Source organism: Heterodontus francisci, chromosome 31 (assembly GCF_036365525.1).
Source record: "Heterodontus francisci isolate sHetFra1 chromosome 31, sHetFra1.hap1, whole genome shotgun sequence".
Lineage (NCBI taxonomy): Eukaryota > Metazoa > Chordata > Chondrichthyes > Heterodontiformes > Heterodontidae > Heterodontus > Heterodontus francisci.
The window spans coordinates 5,313,731-5,336,825 of NC_090401.1; the positions used below are offsets into that span (position 1 = coordinate 5,313,731).

The 23,095-nt window shown below is 44.8% G+C and overlaps 1 protein-coding gene across 4 annotated transcripts in view; it reads right to left on the bottom strand.

The window, feature by feature from the left end:
• Nucleotides 1-23,095, bottom strand: part of LOC137347060 (granulocyte colony-stimulating factor receptor-like) — a 568,030-nt gene that overhangs the window by 114,332 nt on the left and 430,603 nt on the right. For all 4 annotated transcript variants that reach the window (XM_068011070.1, XM_068011069.1, XM_068011068.1 and 1 more), the window contains 3 exons: nt 12,095-12,285; nt 11,045-11,190; nt 10,742-10,898 (listed from right to left, as the gene is read on the bottom strand). In XM_068011070.1, coding sequence (XP_067867171.1) covers nt 10,742-10,898; nt 11,045-11,190; nt 12,095-12,285 — 494 coding nt within the window. The remainder of the gene's footprint in view (nt 1-10,741; nt 10,899-11,044; nt 11,191-12,094; nt 12,286-23,095) is intronic.

Here is a 23,095-nt window from a genome sequence, read left to right on the forward strand (position 1 = left end):
CTTAGACAGCAACTTCCAAACCCGCGACCTCTACCAACTAGAAGGACAAGGGCAGCAAATACATGGGAACACCACAACCTGCAAGTTCCTCTCCAAGTCACACACCATCCTGACTTGGAACAATATCGCTGTTCCTTCACTGTCGCTGGGTCAAAATCCTGGAACTCCCTTCCTAACAGCACAGATGGGTGTACCTACCCACATGGACTGCAGCGGTTCATGAAGGCAGCTCACCACCACCTTCTCAAGGGCAATTAGGGATGGGCAATAAATGCTGGCCTGGCCAGCGACGCCCACATCCCATAAATGAATTTTTAAAAAAATCATATGCTCCATCCCGTCATATGAAGTCAATAATCCACAGAACTGGAACCTCAGAAAAACAGAGAGTGCAAATGTTGCAGGATAATAAGAAGATTGAGCAGGCAATTAAGGAATTAGGAAAACATGAATGGTGGGAGATAGCCACTGGTGTGGGATTACACCCATGGGTTAGATAATTTCAGATGGGATTGGTGATGATATAAATGGAAGCATTGGTAGTTCTGACCATTGTATATACTGTGTGAGAAAGTCCATACAAGATGCAGAAGATATAAGGAAGAGTAGAGAAATAGTCAGGGTAATGAGGAATGTGGGGTAGCCCCCAGTTTAAGAAAGTACAACAATCTTTGTTAAGATGTAGCCCACAGAGTTAGGGATAACTGGAAATTTTGATGGGATTGTACAAATTTACTCTATCAACTCATGCTGCAGTTGCCCTGGGAGTGTATCGAAGTATAGTGTCGAGGGAACAAAGCACAGTGTACTTGGTCTGGAAGTATTTGATGGATTAGAGTCCAGGCAGCTTTATTCAGTATTTGACCTGTACTGCACTTACCTGAGAGTGTTTGATGGGCCAATGTAAAGGGAGCTGTACTCTATATATAACCTATGCTGCTTCTTGTGCTGGGAATGCCTGATGGGACAGTGTAGAAGCAGGGAAGGAAAGAGTTAAGTTGAAAATGAGCAGAAAGGGCAGTTGCGCCATATGATTGGGTATAATGATACTCTGTGCTTGATTAAATTAGTAGAAGACAAAGACTCTGATTGCTTCAGCAATTAATTAAATTAGCAGCTTGAAAGCTCATTTACCAGGGTCCAAAACTGGGAGCATCTGAGATTGCTGAAGGTGATGCACCATTTAAGGCAACGCACAAACATATAACCAATAATAGAGTTAAGGGAAATAAGCTGCAGATTTGAGTATATAAGTATTTTACATCCACTAACAACACTGGTCAGAAACTTAACTGAACCAGCCTTTATGGAAACATCGAAAATTTATAGCACAGAAAGAGGCCATTTGACTTATTGTGTCTGTGCCAGCTGGAAGAGAGCTATCCAACTTTCCAACTCTTGGTCCATAGCCTTAAAGGTTACGGCATTTCCAAGTTTGTTTTAAATGCAACGAGAATTTCTGTTCTACCACCCTTTCAGGCACTGAGTTCCAGACCCCAGCACCCTCTGTGTGAAAGAAAGTCACTTCAACTCCCCTCTAATCCTTATATCTATGCCCCCTTGTTATTGACCTTTCTGCCAATGGAAATAGGGTCTTCCTATCCACTCTACACAGGCTCCTCATAATTTTATACATTTCAACTAAATATCCCCTCAGCCACCCCTGTCCCAAAGGAAATAACCACAGCTTATTCAATCTTTCCTCATAGCTAAAATTCTCTATTCCTGGCAACATCCTCATAAATCTCCTCCACTAGCACAATTACATCCTTTCTGTAAGACAGTGACCAGAACTGCACACAGTGCTATCGCTGTGATCGCACTAGTGCTGTATACAGTTCTAGCATAACCGCCCTACTCTTGTATGAACATATCAATTAGGATTTAATCAATTGAATTTAACACAGGCAAGTGTGAAGTGATGCATTTTGGGAAGTTAAACCAGGGCCTTGGGGAGTGTTGTTGAGCAGAGAGACCTTGTGGTGAAAGTACATAGTTCCTTGAAAGTGACAACACAGGTAGACAGGGTGGTGAAGAAGGCGTATGGCATGCTTGCCTTCATCGGCCGAGACATCGAGTACAAGAGTTGGGACGTCATGTTACAGTTGTACATAACGTTGGTTAGGCCGCATTTGGAGTATGCAGTTCTGGTCACCGCACTACAGGAAAGATGTGATTAAGCTAGAGAGGGTGCAGAAAAGATTCACAAGGATGTTGCCTGGTTTGGAGGGCTTGAGTTATAAAGAGAGATTGGCTAGGCTGGGTCTGTTTTCCCTGGAGCGAAGGAGGCTGAGAGGGTACATGATAGAGGTATATAAAATTATGAGAGGCATAGATAGGGTAGATAGCCAGAGACTGTTTCCCAAGGTAGGGGTGACCTAAAACTAGAGGGCATAGATTTAAGGTGAGAGGGAGGAGGTTCAAAGGGGATCAAAGGGGTAAATTTTTCACACAAAGAATAGTGGGTATCTGGAATGAGCTGCCTGAGGAGGTGGTGGAGGCAGGAACAGTAGCGACATTTAAGAGGCATCTGGACAGGTGTTTGAATGAGAAAGGCATAGAGGGATATGGAATTAATGCAGGCAGGTGGGATTAGAATAGATAGGCATTATGGTTGGCATGGACGCGGTGGGCCGAAGGGCCTGTTTCTATGCTGTACGACTCTATGAACAGGACTAGGCCACTCGGCCCCTTGAGCCTGCTCCACCATTCAATAAGATCATGGCTGATCTGATTGTAACCTCATCTCCACATTCCCGCCCACCCCCAATAACCTTTCACCCCCTTGCTTATCAAGAATCTATCTACCTCTGCCTTAAAAATATTTAAAGACTCTGCTTCCACTGCCTTTTGATAAAGAGAGTTCCAAAGACTCACAACCCTCTGCGAGTAAAGATTTCTCCTCATCTCTGTCTTAAATGGGTGACCCCTTATTTTTACATAGTGACCCCTTATATTCTCATCATCATCCTTTAGGCTGTGTTCATCCACTGTACAACGTAGCCCTCCTGATGCCTTTTTCATTTATCGCTATCCCTTGCTGTTCTCGCCCTTGTGGTTCCTAGGTATGATATCTCTCCACCTTCTTCTCAGTCTCCCCCACTCCATGAGACTTTCTGTCCACCTGTAATCATTTCTTTGAGCAACTTGCCTAGCCCATCTCCATTTGGCTTCTTTTATCTTCTGAATGATGTCCTTAACTCCAATTTTCTGGTGTATTCATTACACCTGATTTTATCATTTGCCTTTTCATTGCTCTCTGATGGGAAAACAGTTTTTGTTCTATATATTTGTAGTTGCCAATGATTCTGCCCTGTATGTCATGGTCAGCAGCACACAGTGATCATACACCCTCCTCCTGAATGCCGGTGGTATTTTCTTATCACACAGAATATCTCTATCTCCTGAAACAACTCCATCCTGCCCTAATCCTACTTAGTACCTCTTCATTTCTACAATCCTCCATCTTTAATGATTGGCCCAGATATTTGTACTTCAATAACTTTTTCAATTTCTGGGTCTTCAAATTGTACGGTATTTTCTGTCTTAAAGTTCGTCATATACTTTTACTTTTCCTCATGCATTTTCAGTCCAATATTTCTATTCTCTTTATTTAAATTATTTAGTTGTACTTCCAAGTCTTTAACAGATGAAGTAATTAGTACAAAATCATCTGCAAAGTTTTTCTCTATCAATATTTCATCCTCTCTCCTCCAAGGGCATCTTCTTGAATATATCTTTCATTACTGTGGTGAATATTTTTGGTGAGATTGTATCCCCTTGTCTCACTCTTGGTTGATTTGTATTTCAGCTGTTGCATCTGTGTAAATGTCCTCTATGATCTTCATTTATCCCTCATTTATTCCTGTTTTCTTTAAAGCTATAAATGAATCTTGTGTCCCACTGAATCAAATGTTTTCTCAATGAATCCAATGCACAGGTTAAACTGATATTTGTTTGCCTTCTCACTGAGTTGGATCATTGTCTTTTGCACAGTATCCTTCCCTAAACCTCGCCTGTCTCTTGGTGGTGTTCGTCTAACGTCTAATAATTCTAGTTAGATTTTGTACAAATGAGATAATAGACAAATGGGTCAGTAATTCTTAATGTCTGCTCTGTCTCCGTTTTTATGAAGAATACTTCTTGCTTCTTTCCAACTTCTGGGTATCCCTTGTTTCTTGTATATTTGGTTATATAATTTACTGAGTTGTATGATTGTCTCATTACCTCATGTCATGTGTTCTTTGTGTTATTTTTAAGCAACACAATGAAATACATGGAGTCCAGTGCCTTGAATATCTCTAACAGGTTTTTTCCAGCAAAACTGGTATATACACAATACAGAGCAAACTATGTACAGAACCTTTGTCTAGGGTGTTACAGTTGCAGAGTGACTATGGCTTCTAGCATCAGGGATATCACTCTTGAAGCAATCATACAACATCCTCTTTCTTTCCAAAGACAATTCTCATACGCTATAAGTAAAAACACATAAAATTGGATAACATCGAAATTAGTTATATGGGATACAGATTATAAAATTTACAAGTATGAGGATAGAGATTGTGAAATGTACAAGTTCAGAAGCTTAATATCATTTCGGTGGTTTGACAACTCTTCCAGATCTGGTTATGGTATAACCTTCTGGGATGTGGATTTCACCATTGGCTGTTTTTGGTTTGCAGACACGTTGTCAATGCGTTGCTTGTCATCCTGTTGTTCCGTCACACTCTCATTGTTGGAGTGTGCTCTTTTGAGTCCACTGCACAATTGGAGTATTGCACACGTCTCTAATTGGCTTCTGAATATTGCTCTGCTAGATGTTGTAACCTTGTAGGACCTAGGCTCACTGCATACTTTAGATACCTCTGTGGGTAATCATGTTCTCATTGTGGGCTGTATGACCTTAATCTTTTAGCCTATGTGTAGCTGAGGTAGTTATGCCCCTGCACATCGGTCATGCACTATATTCATTCTCCTTTGTTTTTCGAACAGTGTCTCCTGCATCTCGGAGAATGCAGAGAAACGGAGAAACACCCGGCAGAAACCCACGCGGTCACAGGGAGAACTTGCAAACTCAACATAGGCAGTACCCAGAAATGAACCCAGGTCGCTGGAGCTGTGAGGCTACGGTGCTGACCACTGCGCCACTGTGCCGCTGTGTTCACTGTGGAAACTGACCATAAGCCACTGGAGATGATCTAGCGCAAACCATTGACAAGCAATGCAGTTATGGCAAGTCAGCACAAATATTTTACCTGGTGGACAACTGCATGTAAGGTGACTCTTAGTTTAGACAGGCATCATGATTGGCACAGGCTTGGAATGTCGAATGGCCTGTTCCTGTGCCGTACTGTTCTTTGTTCTTTGACAGTACAGGGGTACGACTTCGATGTCTGCTACAAACCAGGTACCAAAATAGTCACCTCGGATACGCTGACAGCATTGCCAAACCCGAGCGAGATTGAAGAAGTCCCGTTGGATCTACAAGTAGACAGCGTGGACATCGAGGTGGAAAATCTGCTCAAAATCAATTTATTACATTTTGGTCAGCACAAATATGACCAACTACAATCAGAAACAGCCAATGACTCCCAACTGAAGGCACTGTGGAGAGTCATCATAGAAGGTTAGCCTGATACAATGAAAGGTGCCAGAAACCCTCAAATGCTTCTGGCCTTACAGAGATAAACTTGGCATCTCAGAGGCATCACCTTCAAAGGAAAACAAGTGATTGTGCCCAAAGGTCTCCGACAACACATCTTCACGATGAGCTACTGCCGTCAGGGAATGGAGATATCGATCATGCTCTGCTTTGATTTTACCCATTACCATCATATCATTGGCAATGCACATACATTCAGGTACATTTTCTATAATTCTGTCCATATGCTGCTGAAACAGATCTTGACTGACAGATAAGCCGAAGGGAAGTCTCTGGAAGCAATATCTTCCAAATGGTGTTCTGAAAGTGGTGACTTCTTGAGATTCCTTAGCTGGGTGTACCGACTAATATCCATGATTAGCATCCAGAAATTGGCTCCTGTGAAATTGGGACTCAATTCCTCTAGTGTTGGTTTTGTGAAGGGGAGGTTGTGTCTCACTAACTTGATTGAGTTTTTTGAGGAAGTGACGAAGATGATTGATGAAGGAAGGGCAGTGGAGGTTGTCTATATGGACTTCAGTAAAGCCTTTGACAAGGTCCCTCATGGCAGACTGGTACAAAATGTGAAGTCACACGGATCAGAGGTGAGCTGGCAAGATGGATACAGAACTGGCTCAGTCATAGAAGACAGAGGGTAGCAGTGGAAAGGTGCTTTTCTGAATGGAAGGCTGTGACTAGTGGTGTTCCACAGTGCTGGGACCTTTGCTGTTTGTAGTATATATAAATGATTTAGAGGAAAATGTAAGTGGTCTGATTAGTATGTTTGCAGACGACACAAAGGTTGGTGGAGTTGCAATAGTCATAGAGAGATACAGCACTGAAACAGGCCCTTCGGCCCACTGAGTCTGTGCCAACCATCAACCACCCATTTATACGAATCCTACATTAATCCCATATTCCCTACCATTCTCCTACCTACACTAGGGGCAATTTACAATGGCCAATTTACCTATCATCCTGCAAGTCTTTGGCAGTGGGAGGAAACCGGAGCACCCGGCGGAAACCTACACGGTCACAGAGAGAACTTGCAAACTCCACACAGACAGTACCCAGAACTGAACCCAGGTCGCTGGAGCTGTGAGGCTGCGGTGCTAACCACTGCGCCACTGTGCCGCCCAATGAGGAGTGTCAGAGGAGACAGCAAGATATAGATCGGTTGAAGACTTGGGCGGAGAAATGGCAGATGGAGTTTAATCCGGACAAATGTGAGGTAATGCATTTTGGAAGATCGAATACAGGTGGGAAGTATACAGTAAATGGCAGAACCCTTAGGAGTATTGACAGGCAGAGAGATCTGGGCGTACAGGTCCACAGGTCACTGAAAGTGGCAACGCAGGTGGATAAGGTAGTCAAGAAGGCATACGGCATGCTTGCCTTCATCAGTTGGGGCATAGAGTATAAAAATTGGCAAGTCATGCTGCAACTGTACAGAACCTTAGTTAGGCCACACTTGGAATATTGCATGCAATTCTGGTCACCACACTACCAGAAGGACGTGGAGGCTTTGGAGAGGGTACAGAAGAGGTTTACCGGGATGTTGCCTGGTCTGGAGGGCATTAGGTATGAGGAGAGGTTGGATAAACTCGGATTGTTTTCACTGGAACGACGAAGGTGGAGGGGCGATATGATAGAGGTTTACAAAGTTATGAGTGGCATGGATAGAGTGGATAGTCAGAAGCTTTTTCCCAGGGTGGAAGAGTCAGTTACTAGGGGACATAGGTTTAAGGTGCGAGGGGCAACATTTAGAGGGCATGTGCGAGGCAAGTTTTTTACACAGAGGGTGGTGAGTGCCTGGAACTTGCTGCCGGAGGAGGTGGTGGAAGCAGGTACCATGGAGACGTTTAAAAGGCATCTTGACAAATACATGAATAGGATGGGAGAAGAGGGATACGGACTACGGAAGAGCAAAAGGTTTTAGTTTAGGCAGGCATCAAGATCGGCGCAGGCTTGGAGGGTCGAATGGCCTGTTCCTGTGCTGCACTGTTCTTTGTTCGTATGATGGAAGTAAAGTTACTGATGAAGCAGCTGAAGATGGTTGGGCTGAGGACACTACCCTGAGGAACTCCTGCAGTGATGTCCTGGAGCTCAGATGATTGACTTCCAACAACCACAACCATCTTTCTTTGCGCTAGGTTTGATGCCACCAGCGGAGAGTTTTCCCCGTAATTCCCATTGACTCCAGTTTTTCTCGGGCTCCTTGATGCCATACTCGGTCAAATGCTGCCTTGATGTCAAGGGCAGTCACTCTCAGCTCACCTCTTGAGTTCAGCTCTTTTGTCCATGTTTGAACCAAAGCTGTAATGAGGTCACGATCCGAGTGACCCTGGCAGAACCCAAACTGAGCGTCACTGAGCAGGTTATTGCTAAGCAAGTGTCGCTTGATAGCACTGTCGATGACATCTTCCACCACTTTAGTGATGATTGACAGTAGACTAATGGGGTGGTAATTGGCCAAGTTGGACTTGTCCTGCTTTTGTGTACAGGATATCCCTGGGCAATTTTCCATATTGCCAGGCAGATGCCAGTGTTATAGCTGTACTGGAACAGCTTGGCTAGGGGCGCGGCAAGTTCTGGAGCACAGTTCTTCAGTACTATTGCTGGAATGTTGTCAGGGCCCATAGCCTTTGCAGTATCCGGTGCCTTCAGTCATTTCTTGATATCACGCGGAGTGAATCGAATTGGCTGAAGTCTGGCATTTGTGATGCTGGGGACTTCAGGAGGAGGCCGAGATGAATGATCAACCCGGCACTTCTGGCTGAAGATTGTTGCAAATGCTTCAGCCTTATCTTTCGAACTAATGTGCTGGGCTCTCCCATCATTGAGGCTGGGGATATTTGTGGAGCCACCTCCTCCTAGTTGTTTAATTGTCCACCACCATTCATGGCTGGATGTGGCAGGACTGCAGAGCTTTGAGCTGATCTGTTGCTTACGGGATCGCTTAGCTCTGTCTATCGCAAGCTGCTTACGCAGTTTGGCATGCAAGAAGTCCTGTGTTGTAGCTTCACCAGGTTGACACCTCATTTTGAGGTATGCCTGGTGCTGCTCCTGGCATGCCCTCCTGCACGCTTCATTGAACCAGGGTTGGTCTCCCAGCTTGATAGTAATGGTAGAGTGGGGAATATGCTGGGCTATGAGGTTACAGATTGTGGTTGAGTATAATTCTGCTGCTGCTGATGGCCCACAGAGCCTCATGGATGCCCAGTTTTGCATTGCTAGATCTCTTCGAAATCTATCCTATTTAACACAGTGGTAGTGCCACACAACACGATGGAGGGTATCCTCAATCTGAAGGCGGGACTTCATCTCCACAAGGATTGTGCGGTGGTCACTCCTACCAATACTGTCATGGACAGATGCATCTGCGGCAGGCAGATTGGTGAGGATGAGATCAAGTATATTTTTCCCTCTTGTTGGTTCCCCCACCACCTGCCGCAGACCCAGTCTAGCAGCTACGTCCTTTAAAATTCGGCCAGCTCGGTCAGTAGTGGTGCTACTGAGCCACTCTTGGTGATGGACATTGAAGTCACCTACCCAGAGTACATTCTGTGCCCTTGCCACTCTCAGTGCTTCCTCCAAGTGGTGATCAACATGGAGGAGTACTGAGTCATCAGCTGAGGGAGGGCGGTAGGTGGTAATCAGCAGGAGGTTTCCTTGCCCATGTTTGACCTGATGGCATGAGACTTCATAGTGTCCGGAGTCAATGTTGAAGACTCCCAGGGCAACTCCCTCCCTACTGTATACCACTGTGCCACCACCTCCGCTGGGTCTGTCCTGCTGGTGGGGCAGGACATACCTGGGGATGGTGATGGCAGTTTCTGGGACATTGTAAGGTATGATTCCGTGAGTATGACTATGTCAGGCTGTTGCTTGACTAGTCTGTGGGACAGCTCTCCCAACTTTGGCACAAGCTCCCAGATGTTAATAAGGAGGACTTTGCAGGGTCGACAGGGCTGGGTTTGCCATTGTCATTTCCGGTGCCTAAGTCGATGCCGGGTGGTCCGTCTGATTTCATTCCGTTTTATTGACTTTGTAGCGGTTAGATAGAACTGAGTGGCTTGCTAGGCCATTTCAGAGGGCATTTAAGAGTCAACCACATTGCTGTGGATCTGGAGTCACATGTAGGTCAGACCAGGTAAGGACAGCAGATTTCCTTCCCTAAAGGACATTCGTGAACCAGATGGGTTTTTGTGACAATCGACAATGGTTTGATGGAGACTGCTTGATGGATGGTGTTTTATGAAGATTGTTTGATAGACAGTTCGAGGAACAGTTTTTGATGAACAGTAGAGGGATAATGTTTGTAGAATTGTGGAATGAGAATGTAGAGTGAGCAGCACCCTCTTTCTGCTGCTCAACCTATCTTAGCCTCATCAGCAAATATGATCAGGTGTCCAACTCTGCATGTCGGTGACATCACCACTGCTGCATATGTTCGTATTCATACTATCCTCTAAACCTCCATTGTCTGTGGGTTGTAAGGCTGAATCACAGAATTTTACAACTCAGAAGGCCATTCAGCCCATCATGCGTGTGCCGCTCTTTGTAAGAGTTATCCAATCAGTCCCACTCCCTTGCTTTTTCTCCATGGCCCTGAAAATTTCTCCCCTTCAAGCATTTATCCAATTCTATTTTGAAAGATTGAAATCTGCTTCCACCACTCATTCAGGCAGTGAATTCAAGATCACAACAACTCACTACAAAAAAATTCTTATCTTGCCTCTTGTTCTTTTGCCAACTATCTTAAATCTGTGTTCTCTGGTTATCGATCCTGTGTTGCTGGAAACAGTGTCTCCTTACTTTCTCTGTCAAAACATACATGATTTTGAACACTTCACAGAATCACAGAATTGCTACAGTGCAGAAGGAGGCCATTTGGCCCATCATGTCCACACTGGCTCTCCGCTAGAGCAATTCCCCATTCCCCTGCCTTCTCCCCAGATTTCCCCTGAACCTTCTCTGTTCTAAGGAGAACAATCTCAGCTTCTCCAGTCTCTCCATATAACTGAAGTCCCTCATCCCTGGTACCATTCAGTAAATTTCTTCTGCAGCCCTGCCTGTGATGTTTGTGCTACGTACGGCTCTCTGAAGTGTGTCCACTGCGCTCCAGGCTCCAGTCACTCCAGTATCCCATCCTGCCAAGTATCATGCAGCGGAGTCGGACTCGGTATTCAGTCCCTGCTGACAACTGGCACAGACGCTGCTCTCTCTGCTGATTATTGATAAAAGCCACCATCTGTGGAAGTAGAATGAAGAGCTCAGAATAAAATATATTCAAAATCCACCCAGGCCAGTGCAGAGTTTCATTTAACTGTTGTCAGAGGCTGCTTTGTACCTGGAGTCCTCCCAGAAGGACAAGACATGATAATAGTCAGCACCAACCTGATTCCAGGCAGGCTCGTGACGATCTCTGTACTGCAGCTCGCATTTCATTGGCTGGTTGATTTCCAGCATCCAGGGTATAATCAGACAGTGGCTGCTCACAGGATCTCCCGATACAAAGGTAATCACAGGTCGTTCCAATTTCACTGATCAGAAAACACACAGAAAACAATAGTCACAACAGAAATTACGGAAACACAGCAGAGGCAGCTATTGTGCAACAATATTTCTCAATTATCACAGCATCAGAACTAAAATTCAGAGAAGGATCTGGATCCATCAATAGAGACAGATTCACCAACAGTGACCAGTATCCCAGATATGTAAGCCCAGTGTTCCAAATACCGTAATCCTCACATCCCAGTTGCTGTAGTTTCAGGGTCCCAGATACTGTAGTGCGACGGTCGCAGTTAATGTAGTGTTGGGGTCCCAGATACTGTAGGGTCAGGATCCCAGATATTGTAGGATCAGAATCTCAAGTATTGTAGGGTCAGGCTCCCAGTGACTGTAGGGCAGGGGTCCCAGGTATTGTCGGGTCAGGGACCAAGTTACTGGAGCATCAGTGTCACAATTACTGTCGTGGTGGGTCCCAGATACCGTAGTGTCGTGTCCCAGTTACTGTAGTGTTGAGTCCCAGTTACTGTAATGTTGGGATCCCAGTTACTGTAGGGTCAGGGTCCCAGTTACTGTAGTGTCGGGGTCCCAGTTACTGTAGGATCAGGGTCCCAGTTACTGTAGGGTCGGGTCTCAGTTACTGTAGGGTTAGTGTCACAATTACTTTAGTATCAGGTCTCAGTCACTGTTAGATCAGAGTCCCAGTTATTGTAGAGTCAGGGTCCCAGTTATTGTAGTGTCAGGGTCCTTGCTATTGAAGGGTTCGAATCCCAGTGACTGTAACTCAGTGTAATTTGATGGATATGGATTGGTGGAGAAAGACAAATTAGTGGGAGTTATTGGCACAGGCAGAAAGTGACACAGAGTGACAGATAGGGAATCTGCAGTAAATGAGAATTTAAGAGCAATGTTTTCACAGCCTCAAGTCTCTCTCACCTGCATCCATTGCATCAAGGCATAAGATGTCAGACTCTGTGGATCCAAGTACATTCTGAGCAAGCACGGAGATATCATCAGTGGAGAAGAGACGCAGTTTGTGGCGTGGCACTCTACAGGAGCGGGAATCCTGGGACACGCAGTCACTCGACTCTGCATTCGCTTCATGATTATGACATTTTGCCAGATTCCTACAAGTTGTGAGGAAATATGCATACTAGACAAGTGGCAGATGGAATTTAATACAGAGAAGTATGAGGTGATGCATTTTGGCAAAAGGGATAGGGAAAGACTTAATGGCACAGTTCTAAAGAGTGTGCTGGGAAGAAGCACCTGAGGGTTCATGTTCATAGAGCTTTGAAGGTGGCAGGACATATTGAGAGAGTAGTTAGCAAAACATACGGGATCTTGGGCTTCATAAATAGAGGTATTGAGTACAAAAGCAGGGAAGTTATGCTGAGCTTTTATAAAGCTCTGGTTCGGCTCCAACTGGAGTAGTGCATCCAGTTCTGGTCACCACACTTTAGGAAGGATATGAGGGTCCATGAGAGGATGCAGAGGAGATTTACCAGAATGGTTCCAGGGATGGGGGATTTTAGTTACAAGATTAGGTTGGAAAAACTGGGGCTGTTCTCCTGTGAGCAAAGGCAATTGAATGGAGATTTTGATAGAGGTCTACAAGATTATGCCAGGTCTAGATATGGTAGACAGAGAAAAGTTGTTCCCATTGGCTAATGGTACCAGGACTAGGCAACACAGATTTAAGATTTTGGACAAGAGATACAGGCGGGATGTGAGGAGGAACCTGTTTATTCAGCGAGTGGTAATGACCTGGAACTCTCTGCCTATAAGGGTGGTGGTAGCAGAGACAAGCAACGATTTCAAAAGGAAATTGGATGGGTACTTGAGGGAAATAAATTTGCAGGTCCACAGGGATGGAGCGGGGGAATGGGAGTGACTGGTTTCCTCTACAGGGATGGAACGGGGGAATGGGAGTGACTGGTTTCCTCTACAGGGATGGAGCGGGGGAATGGGAGTGACTGGTTTCCTCTACAGGGATGGAGCGGGGGAATGGGAGTGACTGGTTTCCTCTACAGGGATGGAGCGGGGGAATGGGAGTGACTGGTTTCCTCTACAGGGATGGAGCGGGGGAATGGGAGTGACTGGTTTCCTCTACAGGGATGGAACGGGGGAATGGGAGTGACTGGTTTCCTCTACAGGGATGGAGCGGGGGAATGGGAGTGACTGGTTTCCTCTACAGGAATGGAGCGGGGGAATGGGAGTGACTGGTTTCCTCTACAGGGATGGAGCGGGGGAATGGGAGTGACTGGTTTCCTCTACAGGGATGGAGCGGGGGAATGGGAGTGACTGGTTTCCTCTACAGGGAGCCACACGCGCGCGATGAGGCCAATGGCCTCCGACTGTGCCATAATGACTCTATGACTCCATGCGATATCCAGAAATGGCTGAAGGCAGTGGATACAGCAAAAGCCATAAACCTTGACAACCTCCACTGTAGTACTGAGGACATGGGCTCCAAAACTAGCTGCAACCCTAGCCAAGCTGTTCAAGTACAGCTACAACATAGGCATCTACCCAACAATGTGGAGAACTGCCCAGGTATGTCCTGTGCACAAAAAGCAGGACAAATCCAATTTGAACATTACCACCCCATGAGTCTTTTTTTAATTCTTTCACGGGATATGGGCGTCACTGGCTAGGTCAGCATTTATTGCCCATCCCTAATTGCCCTTGAAAAGGTGGTGGTGAGCCATTTTCTTGAACCCGCTGCAGTCCATGTGGTGCAGGTACACTCACAGTGCTGTTAGGAAGGAAGTGCAGGATTTTGATCCAGCGACAGTGAAGAAATGGCGATATAGCTGCAAGTCAGGATAGTGTGTGGCTTGGCGGGGAACTTGCAGGTTGGGGTGTTTCCAAACATCTGCTTTCTCAGTGGTAGAGGTCGTGGGTTTGGAGGGTGCTGTCAAAGGAGCCTTTTTGAGTTGCTGCAGTGCATCTTGTAGACAGTACACACTGCTGCCACTGTGCGAGGGTGGTAGAGGGAATGAATGTTGAAGGTGGTGGATGGGGTGCCAATCAGGCGGGCTGCTTTGTCCTGGATGGTGTCAAGCTTGTTGAGTGTTTTTTTTTTAGAGATACAGCACTGAAACAGGCCCTTTGGCCCATCGAGTCTGTGCCGACCATCAGCCACCCACTTATACTAATCCTACACTAATCCCATATTCCTACCACATCCCCACCTGTCCCTATATTTCCCTACCACCTACCTATACTAGGGGCAATTTATAATGGCCAATTTACCTATCAACCTGCAAGTCTTTTGGCTTGTGGGAGGAAACCGGAGCACCCGGAGGAAACCCACGCAGACACAGGGAGAACTTGCAAACTCCACACAGGCAGTACCCAGAATTGAACCCGGGTCGCTGGAGCTGTGAGGCTGCGGTGCTAACCACTGCGCCACTGTGCCGCCCGTTGTTGGAGCTGCACCCATCCAGCCAAGTGGAGAGTCGGCTGGGGACATTCCAAGAAGAGGGAAAGGTAGGAAAACCAAAGCCAGGGCTCTTTGGGTCAAGGGAGATAGAGAATATGATGAAACAAACAAAGAGAGACTGTGTGATGCATGTCAGGTGAATTCTTCAAGTGAGAACCAGGCCAATAAGGTGAGGAGGAAGTGAAGAGGAAAATAAGACTGGCAAAGAGAGAATATGAGAATAGAATGACAGTCAACATAAAAGGGAACCCAAAAATCTTCTACCAGCATGTAAATAGTAAGTGGGCAGCAAAAGGTGGAATGGGGCCTATTAAGGTCAAAGAAGGTGAGAATTCTTAAAGGCACAGGACAAGGCTAGAAGACTTGTATCAGTATTTACTCAGGAAGAGGATGCTGACAAAATATCAGTAGAAGCAGAAATGATACACCTAATGGAAGGGCTGAAAATTGATGGGCAGGTTGTACTGGAAAGGCTGGTTGTGCTTCAAGTGGAAATGTCACCTGGTCTGGATGGCTTGCACCTCAGGTTGCTAAGGGAATTGGGGTGGAGATAGTGGAAGGGATTGCCATAATCATCCAAAGATCAGCACACAAGCACACATAGTAACAAACAACCAATATTGCACAAAGGCAGAGTAACAGACAGACAGTAATACACACTGTTATGAAAATGATTCTATTTTTTAAAAATAATTTTTTTAAAGGAATTTATAGTGAAGCTAAACAAATGTGCACCAATTTCTTGTTCCAAAAAGGAAGCCATCAAGGGGACAGTGAGGGAGCCGGATTGGCAACAGTGTTGCTGTTTGTCACATGGCTTGGGCTAAGATGAGCAGAAACACTGGCAACAGGGGCAGAAAAGTGACTGGCACTCCTTTAATTGGACAAACCCAGGAGCAGGCACAGAACATCTGGGTGGGCAGAAAACTGCCAAGCTGTTTTGCTTGTTAATGCGGGTGGGTGATACCTTCTGGAAGGCGACAAAAGTCATGTTTCCTGCAGAAGAAGGAGAGAATTCCAGGAAAGAACAGTTCGTTTTCTCGCAATTCCCTGAAAGACTCTGAAGTTCATTGTGCTGTTTCCTGAAGAAAATCCGCTAAATTACTTTTCAATGCCACCTGGAGAGAAGTAATTTGTGGAAGATTCTAAAGATTCTGATTCCGTGTGCTCGGAGGTTGGACCTCGTGCCAGTTTGGTGCAGTGTGTCTCATCTGCTATTTTTTCAAGTGATCTGCTCAGGTGTGTGTCTGGAACAGAGCGCCGATCTTAAAATCCTTTTAAGCTATTCTTTCAGTTATCATATGTATATGTGTCTGTGTGAGTGTGAAGGGCCTAAGGTAAAGGGGACTTTTTAAAATTTAATTTTGAATTTTTACAAAAAATTGATCAATTTAATATTGTTTTACTTCATTACGACTTGTTTTGTAATAACCTGCTAATTTTGTTGTTCAGTAAAAAAACGTAGTTAGTGTGTTCTATTCTGGCGAAAATAATGTATCTGATTGACTGTTTCAACAAGACTGTTTCAAAACTTTAAAGAATATGTTGTGACCTGTGGAGAAGCGGGACTAAATTAACAGTACACTTCTCCCACCTCGGTCATAACAATGCACAGAGAGTAACAGAATGAGAGGCTATACTAGACCTGGTATTGTGCACACTTAGAATATTGCGTGCAATTCTGGTCGCCACACCACCAGAAGGACGTGGAGGCTTTGGAGAGGGTACAGAAGAGGTTTACCAGGATGTTGTCTGGTCTAGAGGGCATTAGCTATGAGGAGAGGTTGGATAAACTCGGATTGTTTTCACTGGAACGACGGAGGTGGAGGGGCGACATGATAGAGGTTTACAAAGTTATAAGCGGCATGGACAGAGTGGATAGTCAGAAGCTTTTTCCCACGGTGGAAGAGTCAGTTACTAGGGGACATAGGTTTAAGGTGAGAGGGGTAAAGTTTAGAGGGGATGTGCGAGGCAAGTTCTTTACACAGAGGGTGGTGAGTGCCTGGAACTTGTTGCCGGGGGAGGTGGTGGAAGCAGGTACGTTAGCTACGTTTAAGAGGCATCTTGACAAATACATGTATCGGATGGGAATAGAGGGATATGGACCCTGGAGGTGCAGAAGGTTTTAGTTTAGGCAGGCATCAAGATCGGCGCAGGCTTGGAGGGCCAAATGACCTGTTCCTGTGCTGTACTGTTCTTTGTTCTTTGTTCGTTGAAATAGGATTAATTAATGACGTCATCATGAAGGCGCCCCTAGGCAGCAGCGATTATAATATGATTGAATTTTACATTCAGTTTGTGGGAGAGTCCAGTATTTTAAACTTAAATAAGGGCAATTATGAGGGCATGAAAGCAGAGTTAGCTAAACTGAACTGACAAAGTAGGTTAAGGGATAGGTCAATAGGGTTGTAGTGGCAGACACTTTAGATTTAGATTTAGAGATACAGCACTGAAACAGGCCCTTCGGCCCACCGAGTCTGTGCCGACCATTAACCACCTATTTATACTAATCCTATGTTCAGACTGGCCAAGAGAGTGTGGGAAAATGGCGAAAATTTCAAAAAAAAAAAAGAAAAAAAAAAAACATTCCTACCACATCCTCACCTGTCCCGATATTCCCCTACCACCTACCTATACTAGGGGCAATTTATAATGGCCAATTTACCTATCAACCTGCAAGTCTTTTGGCTGTGGGAGGAAACCGGAGCACCCGGAGGAAACCCACACAGACACAGGGAGAACTTGCAAACTCCACACAGGCAGTACCCAGAATTGAACCCGGGTCGCTGGAGCTGTGAGGCTGCGGTGCTAACCACTTCGTCACTGTGCCATCCTCTTAAGAGGATATTTCAGAATACACAGAATAGATACATTTCAACGAGAAAGAAAAATTCCAAGGGGAGGACTCACCAGCCGTGATTAGCTAAAAAAGTTAAAGATATTATCAAAATTAAAGAAAAAGCATATAATTGCGCAAAGATAAGTGGCAGGTCAGAAGATCGGACAGAATATTAAAAAAAGCAAAGAATAACTAAAAGATTAATAAGGAAGGAAAAATTAGAGTACATGAGAGCTAGCTAGAAATATAAAAACAGATAGTAAGAGTTTCTATAGATATTTTAAAAAGAAATGAGTTAACAAAGTTGGTCCTATAGAAAGTGTGTCTGGGGAATTAATAATGGAAAATAAAGAGATGGCAGATGAATTGAACAGGTATTTTGCATCGGTCTTCACTATTGAGGATACAAGTAACATCCCAGTATTAGCTGTAGATCAGAAAATGGAAGGGAGGGAGGAACTCAAGAAAATTACAATCACCAGGGAAGTGGCACTGAACAAATTGTTGGAGCTGTGGGCTGACAAGTCCCCGGGTTCTGATGGGCTTCATCCTAGCGTCTTAAAAGAAGTGGCTAGTGAGAAAGTTGATGCATTGGTTTTGATTTTCCAAAATTCCCTAGATTTGGGGAAGGCTCTATTGGATTGGAAAATAGCCAAAGTAACTCCTTTATTCAAAAAGCTACGGAGACAGAAAGCAGGAAACTACAGGACAGTTAACTTAACACCTGTCATAGGGAAAATGTTAGAAACTATTATTAAAGATGTTTAGCAGGGCACTTAGAAAAATTCAAGGTAATCAAGCAGAGTCATCATGGTTTTGTGAAAGGTAAATCATGTTTAACCAATTTATTGCAGTTCTTTGAAGAAGTAACATGTGCTGATAAAGGGGAACCGGTGGATGTACTGTACCGAGATTTCCAGAGGGCATTTGATAAGGTGCCACATCAAAGGTTATTGCGGAAAATAAAAGCTCACGGTGCAGGGGATATTATTTGGCATGGATAGAAGATTGGCTAGCTAACAGGAAACAGAGAATAGGCATTTTCTGATTGGCAACATGTGACGAGTGGTGTGCCACAGGATCTGTGCTGGGGCCTCAACCTTTTACATTTTATATAAATGACTTAGATGAAGTGACCGAAGGTATGGTTCCAAAATTTGCTGATGACACTAAGATAGGTAGGAAAGTAAGTTGTGAAGAAGACATAAGGGGGCTACAAAGGGATATAGATAGGCTAAGTGAGTGGGCAAAGATCTGGCAAATGGAGTATAATGCGGGAAAGTGTGAAATTGTCCACTTTGGCAGGAAGAATAAAAAAGAAGCATATTATCTAAATGGTGAGAGATTGCAGACTCTGAGATGCAGAGGGATCTGGGTGTCCTAGTGCATGAATCGCAAAATGTTAGTATGCAGGTACAACACGTAATTAGAAAAGTTAATAGAATGTTATCGTTTATCGCGGGGGGAATTGAATACAAAAGTAGGGAGGTTATGTTCAGCTATGCAGGGCATTGGTGAGACCACATCTGGAGTACTATGTATAGTACTGGTCTCCTTATTTAAGGAAGGATGTAAATGCGTTGGTGGTAGTACAAAGAAGGTTAACGAGACTAACAACTGGAATGGGCGGGCTGTCTTATGAGGAAAGATTGGAAAGACTCGGCTTGTATCCACTGGAATTTAGAAGAGTAAGGGAGACTTGATTGAAACATATAAGATCCTGAGGAGTCTTGACAGGGTGGATGTGGAAAGGATGTTTCCCCTGGTGGGAGAATCTCCAACTAGGGGTCACTGTTTAAAAATAAGGGTTCGCCCATTTAAGACAGAGATGAGGAGAAATGTTTTCTCTCAGAGGGTCCTGAGTCTTTGAAATTCTCTTCCTCAATAGGCAGTGGAAGCAGAGTCTTTGAATATTTTGATGGTAGATAGATTCTTGATAAGCAAGGGGCGGAAGGTTATCGGGGTAGGTGGAAATTTGGAGTAATCAGTTCAGCCATGAACTTATTGAATGGCGGAGCAGGCTCGAGGGGTCGAGTGGCCTAGTCCTGCTCCTAATTTGTATATTCCTCCTGGGATGTTTTACTGGAGTCGTGTTAGTGAGTCTTTCTAAACTCTGGCTCCTTATCCCGGTAATTTATTTATTTATTTATTTTTATTTAGAGATACAGCACTTAAACAGGCCCTTCGGCCCACCGAGTCTGTGCCGACCAACAACCACCCATTTATACTAACCCTACAGTAATCCCATATTTCCTATCGCCTTCCTACACTAGGGGCAATTTACAACGGCCAATTTACCTATCACCTGCAAGTCTTTGGATGTGGGAGGAAACCGGAGCACCCGGTGAAAACCCACGCAGACACAGGGAGAACTTGCAAACTCCGCACAGGCAGTACCCAGAATCGAACCAGGGTCCCTGGAGCTGTGAGGCTGCGGTGCTAACCACTGCGCCACTGTGTGTCGGTGGATTGTCAGTTTCTGTGACTGTCGGACTATATTGCCTCTCCTCATTCTTCCTCTTTCTCCCACTCCGAGTTCCAGCTGCAGTCTCCGGCGGTTCGATGTGTCTGAAACATGAACTCTGTTTCTTTCTCTATAGATGATGCCTGACCTGCTGAGTATTTCCAGCATTTCGCATGTTATTTCAGGTTTCCAGCCTCTGCAGTATTTTGCTTTTGTTGTATTGCAGGCATTGTTCACAGAACTGAGTTGAAAAGCACAGACGAACCAATTAAGTGCTGGGTGTTGAATGTGGAAGGCGGTCCCTGACTTCCTGTGAGGTCTTTTTTGATGCATCAGTAACTTAAAGGCATGGGCACCAGTAATATGCAGTAAGGAAAACTATAAAGGGGAGTGATGGGGCCCGGGTTAGCAAACACCATCTTAATAGGGCGCAGTCAGGCAGTCAGAAAACAGGAGGGTGAAAGGGACAGTGAGGATAGGGAGGCCAGGAGAATTCCCAAATCGAAACCCCTACCGTCCAATTAACTGAAATGTTTGGGAAATTAGACTCCTTACTCTCCTATTTAAACACAGAACAGAGACGTGACCTAACAAGGCTGCTCACAGCGTTTAAAGGGATCGACAGGGACAAATCAGGACGCACAATCCTAACCCTACATGACGTGGGTGTAGGAGAGACCCCTCCCATGAAACAAAATCCCTATCGCCCAGGTCCCAGGAAACAGACCTTAGTTGAGGAGGAACTTCAGACTGACGACCTTGGAATTAAAGATTTAAATTCTGAAGGGAGACACAGAAAAACTCATAAGCCAAAGGAAAACCCTAAGCCCAAAAAGGTTTTTGTGCCAGATTTGGAGGGTGGTGATGGTGGTTGTGACTGCAACTCAATATCCAAACCGAGGAGCAATTGTGAGCCGGGCTGGATGAATGAAATAGATCGGTGATCTCAAGCTGCAAGGAAACAAATCCAGCACTGGGTTAAAGTACAAAATGACGATGAAGCACTTCAAGGCAGGCTTAAAACTTTGCCTGAAAAAGTGTCTTATGATGTATGGTACCATTTGGCACACTTGCATTTAAGCCAGGACAGCTAATCCACACAAATCAAGTCACCGTTTTACTAAGTGACAAATTGGTTTGCAAAGTGCTCTGCAAAACAAGCTGTTGGCCTGGTGGAGTGCAGAAAAAAACATATACCAAAAGCATTGGAAGATCTTCATAAAGATCTTCATAAAGATCTTCATAAGCCAGGGAACTACAGACCAGTGAGTCTCACATCAGTGGTAGGGAAACTATTGGAGAAAATTCTGAAGGAAAGAATCTATCTCCACTTGGAGAGGCAAAATTTGATTAGGAGTAGTCAGCATGGCTTTGTCAGAGGGAGGTCATGCCGAACAAATTTGATTGAATTTTTTGAACATGTGACCAGGTGTGTAGATGAGGGTAGTGCAGTTGATGTCGTTTACATGGATTTCAGCAAAGCCTTTGACAAGGTCCCACATGGGAGACTTATCAAGAAAGCAAATGCACATAGGATACAGGGTAACTTGATAAGGTGGATTCAAAATTGGCTTAGCTGTAGGAGACAGAGAGTGATGACAGACGGCTGTTTGAGTGACTGGAAGCCAGTGTCCAGTGGCGTACCACAGGGATCTGTGCTGGGTCCCCTATAGTTTGTCATTTATATGAACGACATAGATGACTATGTGGGGGTAGGATCAGTAAGTTCGTGGATGACACAAAGATTGGCCGAGTGGTTAACAGTGAGGTGGAGTGTCTTAGGTTACAGGAAGATATAGACGGGATGGTCAAATGGGCAGAAAAGTGGCAGATGGAATTTAATGCTGAAAAGTGTGCGGTGATACACTTTGGAAGGAGTAATGTGACACGGAAGTATTCAATGAATGGCCTGACACTGGGAAGTTCCGAGGAACAAAGGGACCTTGGCGTGTTTGTCCATAGATCTCTGAAGGCAGAAGGGCAGGCGAACAGGGTGGTGAAAAAGGCATATGGGACACTTGCCTTTATCAATCGAGGCATAGATTACAAAAGCAGGGAGGTCATGTTGGAGTTGTACAGAACTTTGGTCAGGCCACAGCTGGAGTACTGTGTGCAATTCTGGTCGCCACATTATAGGAAGGATGTGATTGCACTGGAGGGGGTGCAGAAGCGATTCACCAGGATGGTGCCTGGGATGGAACATTTAAGCTATGAAGAGAGGTTGGATAGGCTTGGGTTGTTTTCACTGGAGTAGAGAAGACTGAGGGGTGACCTGATTGAGGTGTACAAGATTATGAGAGGCATGGACTGGGTGGATAGGGAGCAGCTGTTCCCCTTAGTTGAAGGGTCAGTTACGAGGGTCACAAATTTAAGGTGAGGGGAGGGAGGTTTAAGGGGGATTTGAGGAAGAACTTTATTACCCAGAGGGTGGTGACGGTCTTGAATGCCCTGCCTGGGAGGGTGGTAGAGGTGGGTTGCCTCACATCCTTTAAAAAGTACCTCGATGAGCACTTGGCACGTTATAACATTCAAGGCTATGGGCCAAATGCTGGCAAATGGGATTAGGTAGACAGGTCAGGTGTTTTAATGCATCGGTGCAGACTCGATGGGCCGTATTATTCTGTACTGTATCATTCTGTGATTCTGTGAAAGTTATGAACAACTTTGAATCTAGGGTTGAGTTCACTGATATACAGAAACTGGAAAAGGAAGATATTGTAGAAATGCAGGAGGAAACTCAGTATATGCTGGAGCGCAAGCTGATTGAGCCCAGTCAGAGCAGTTGAAGTTCCCCATTTGTGCTCATGCCCAATCCGGGTGAAAAAAAAACTAGAGTATGCCATGTCAGTGAGATTGATGAGTGTGTGTGTACAGCTTTTTTTTAAAGATTGTGACCTTATAATGAAATGTTCCTGTTGTCACATTTCATTTCACACTGTGGGGAGTTGTTATGCCAATGTGTTTTGTTGAATAATAATTTTCTTTATTCCACTGACTGGAGATCCGAATTTATTTTTTAAAAAGACATTTAAAAGAGAAAAGTTTAGGATGGTCACCTAATTTGTAACATTGTATCCTACACTGCAATGTTTGTGAGGAAGGAGACGAAATATCTGTGCATATCCCAGCAAAAACAAGACCCAGGAAGTTGAAAGCAACTACCTGTTCTTTCAGCAAGCAGAGAAA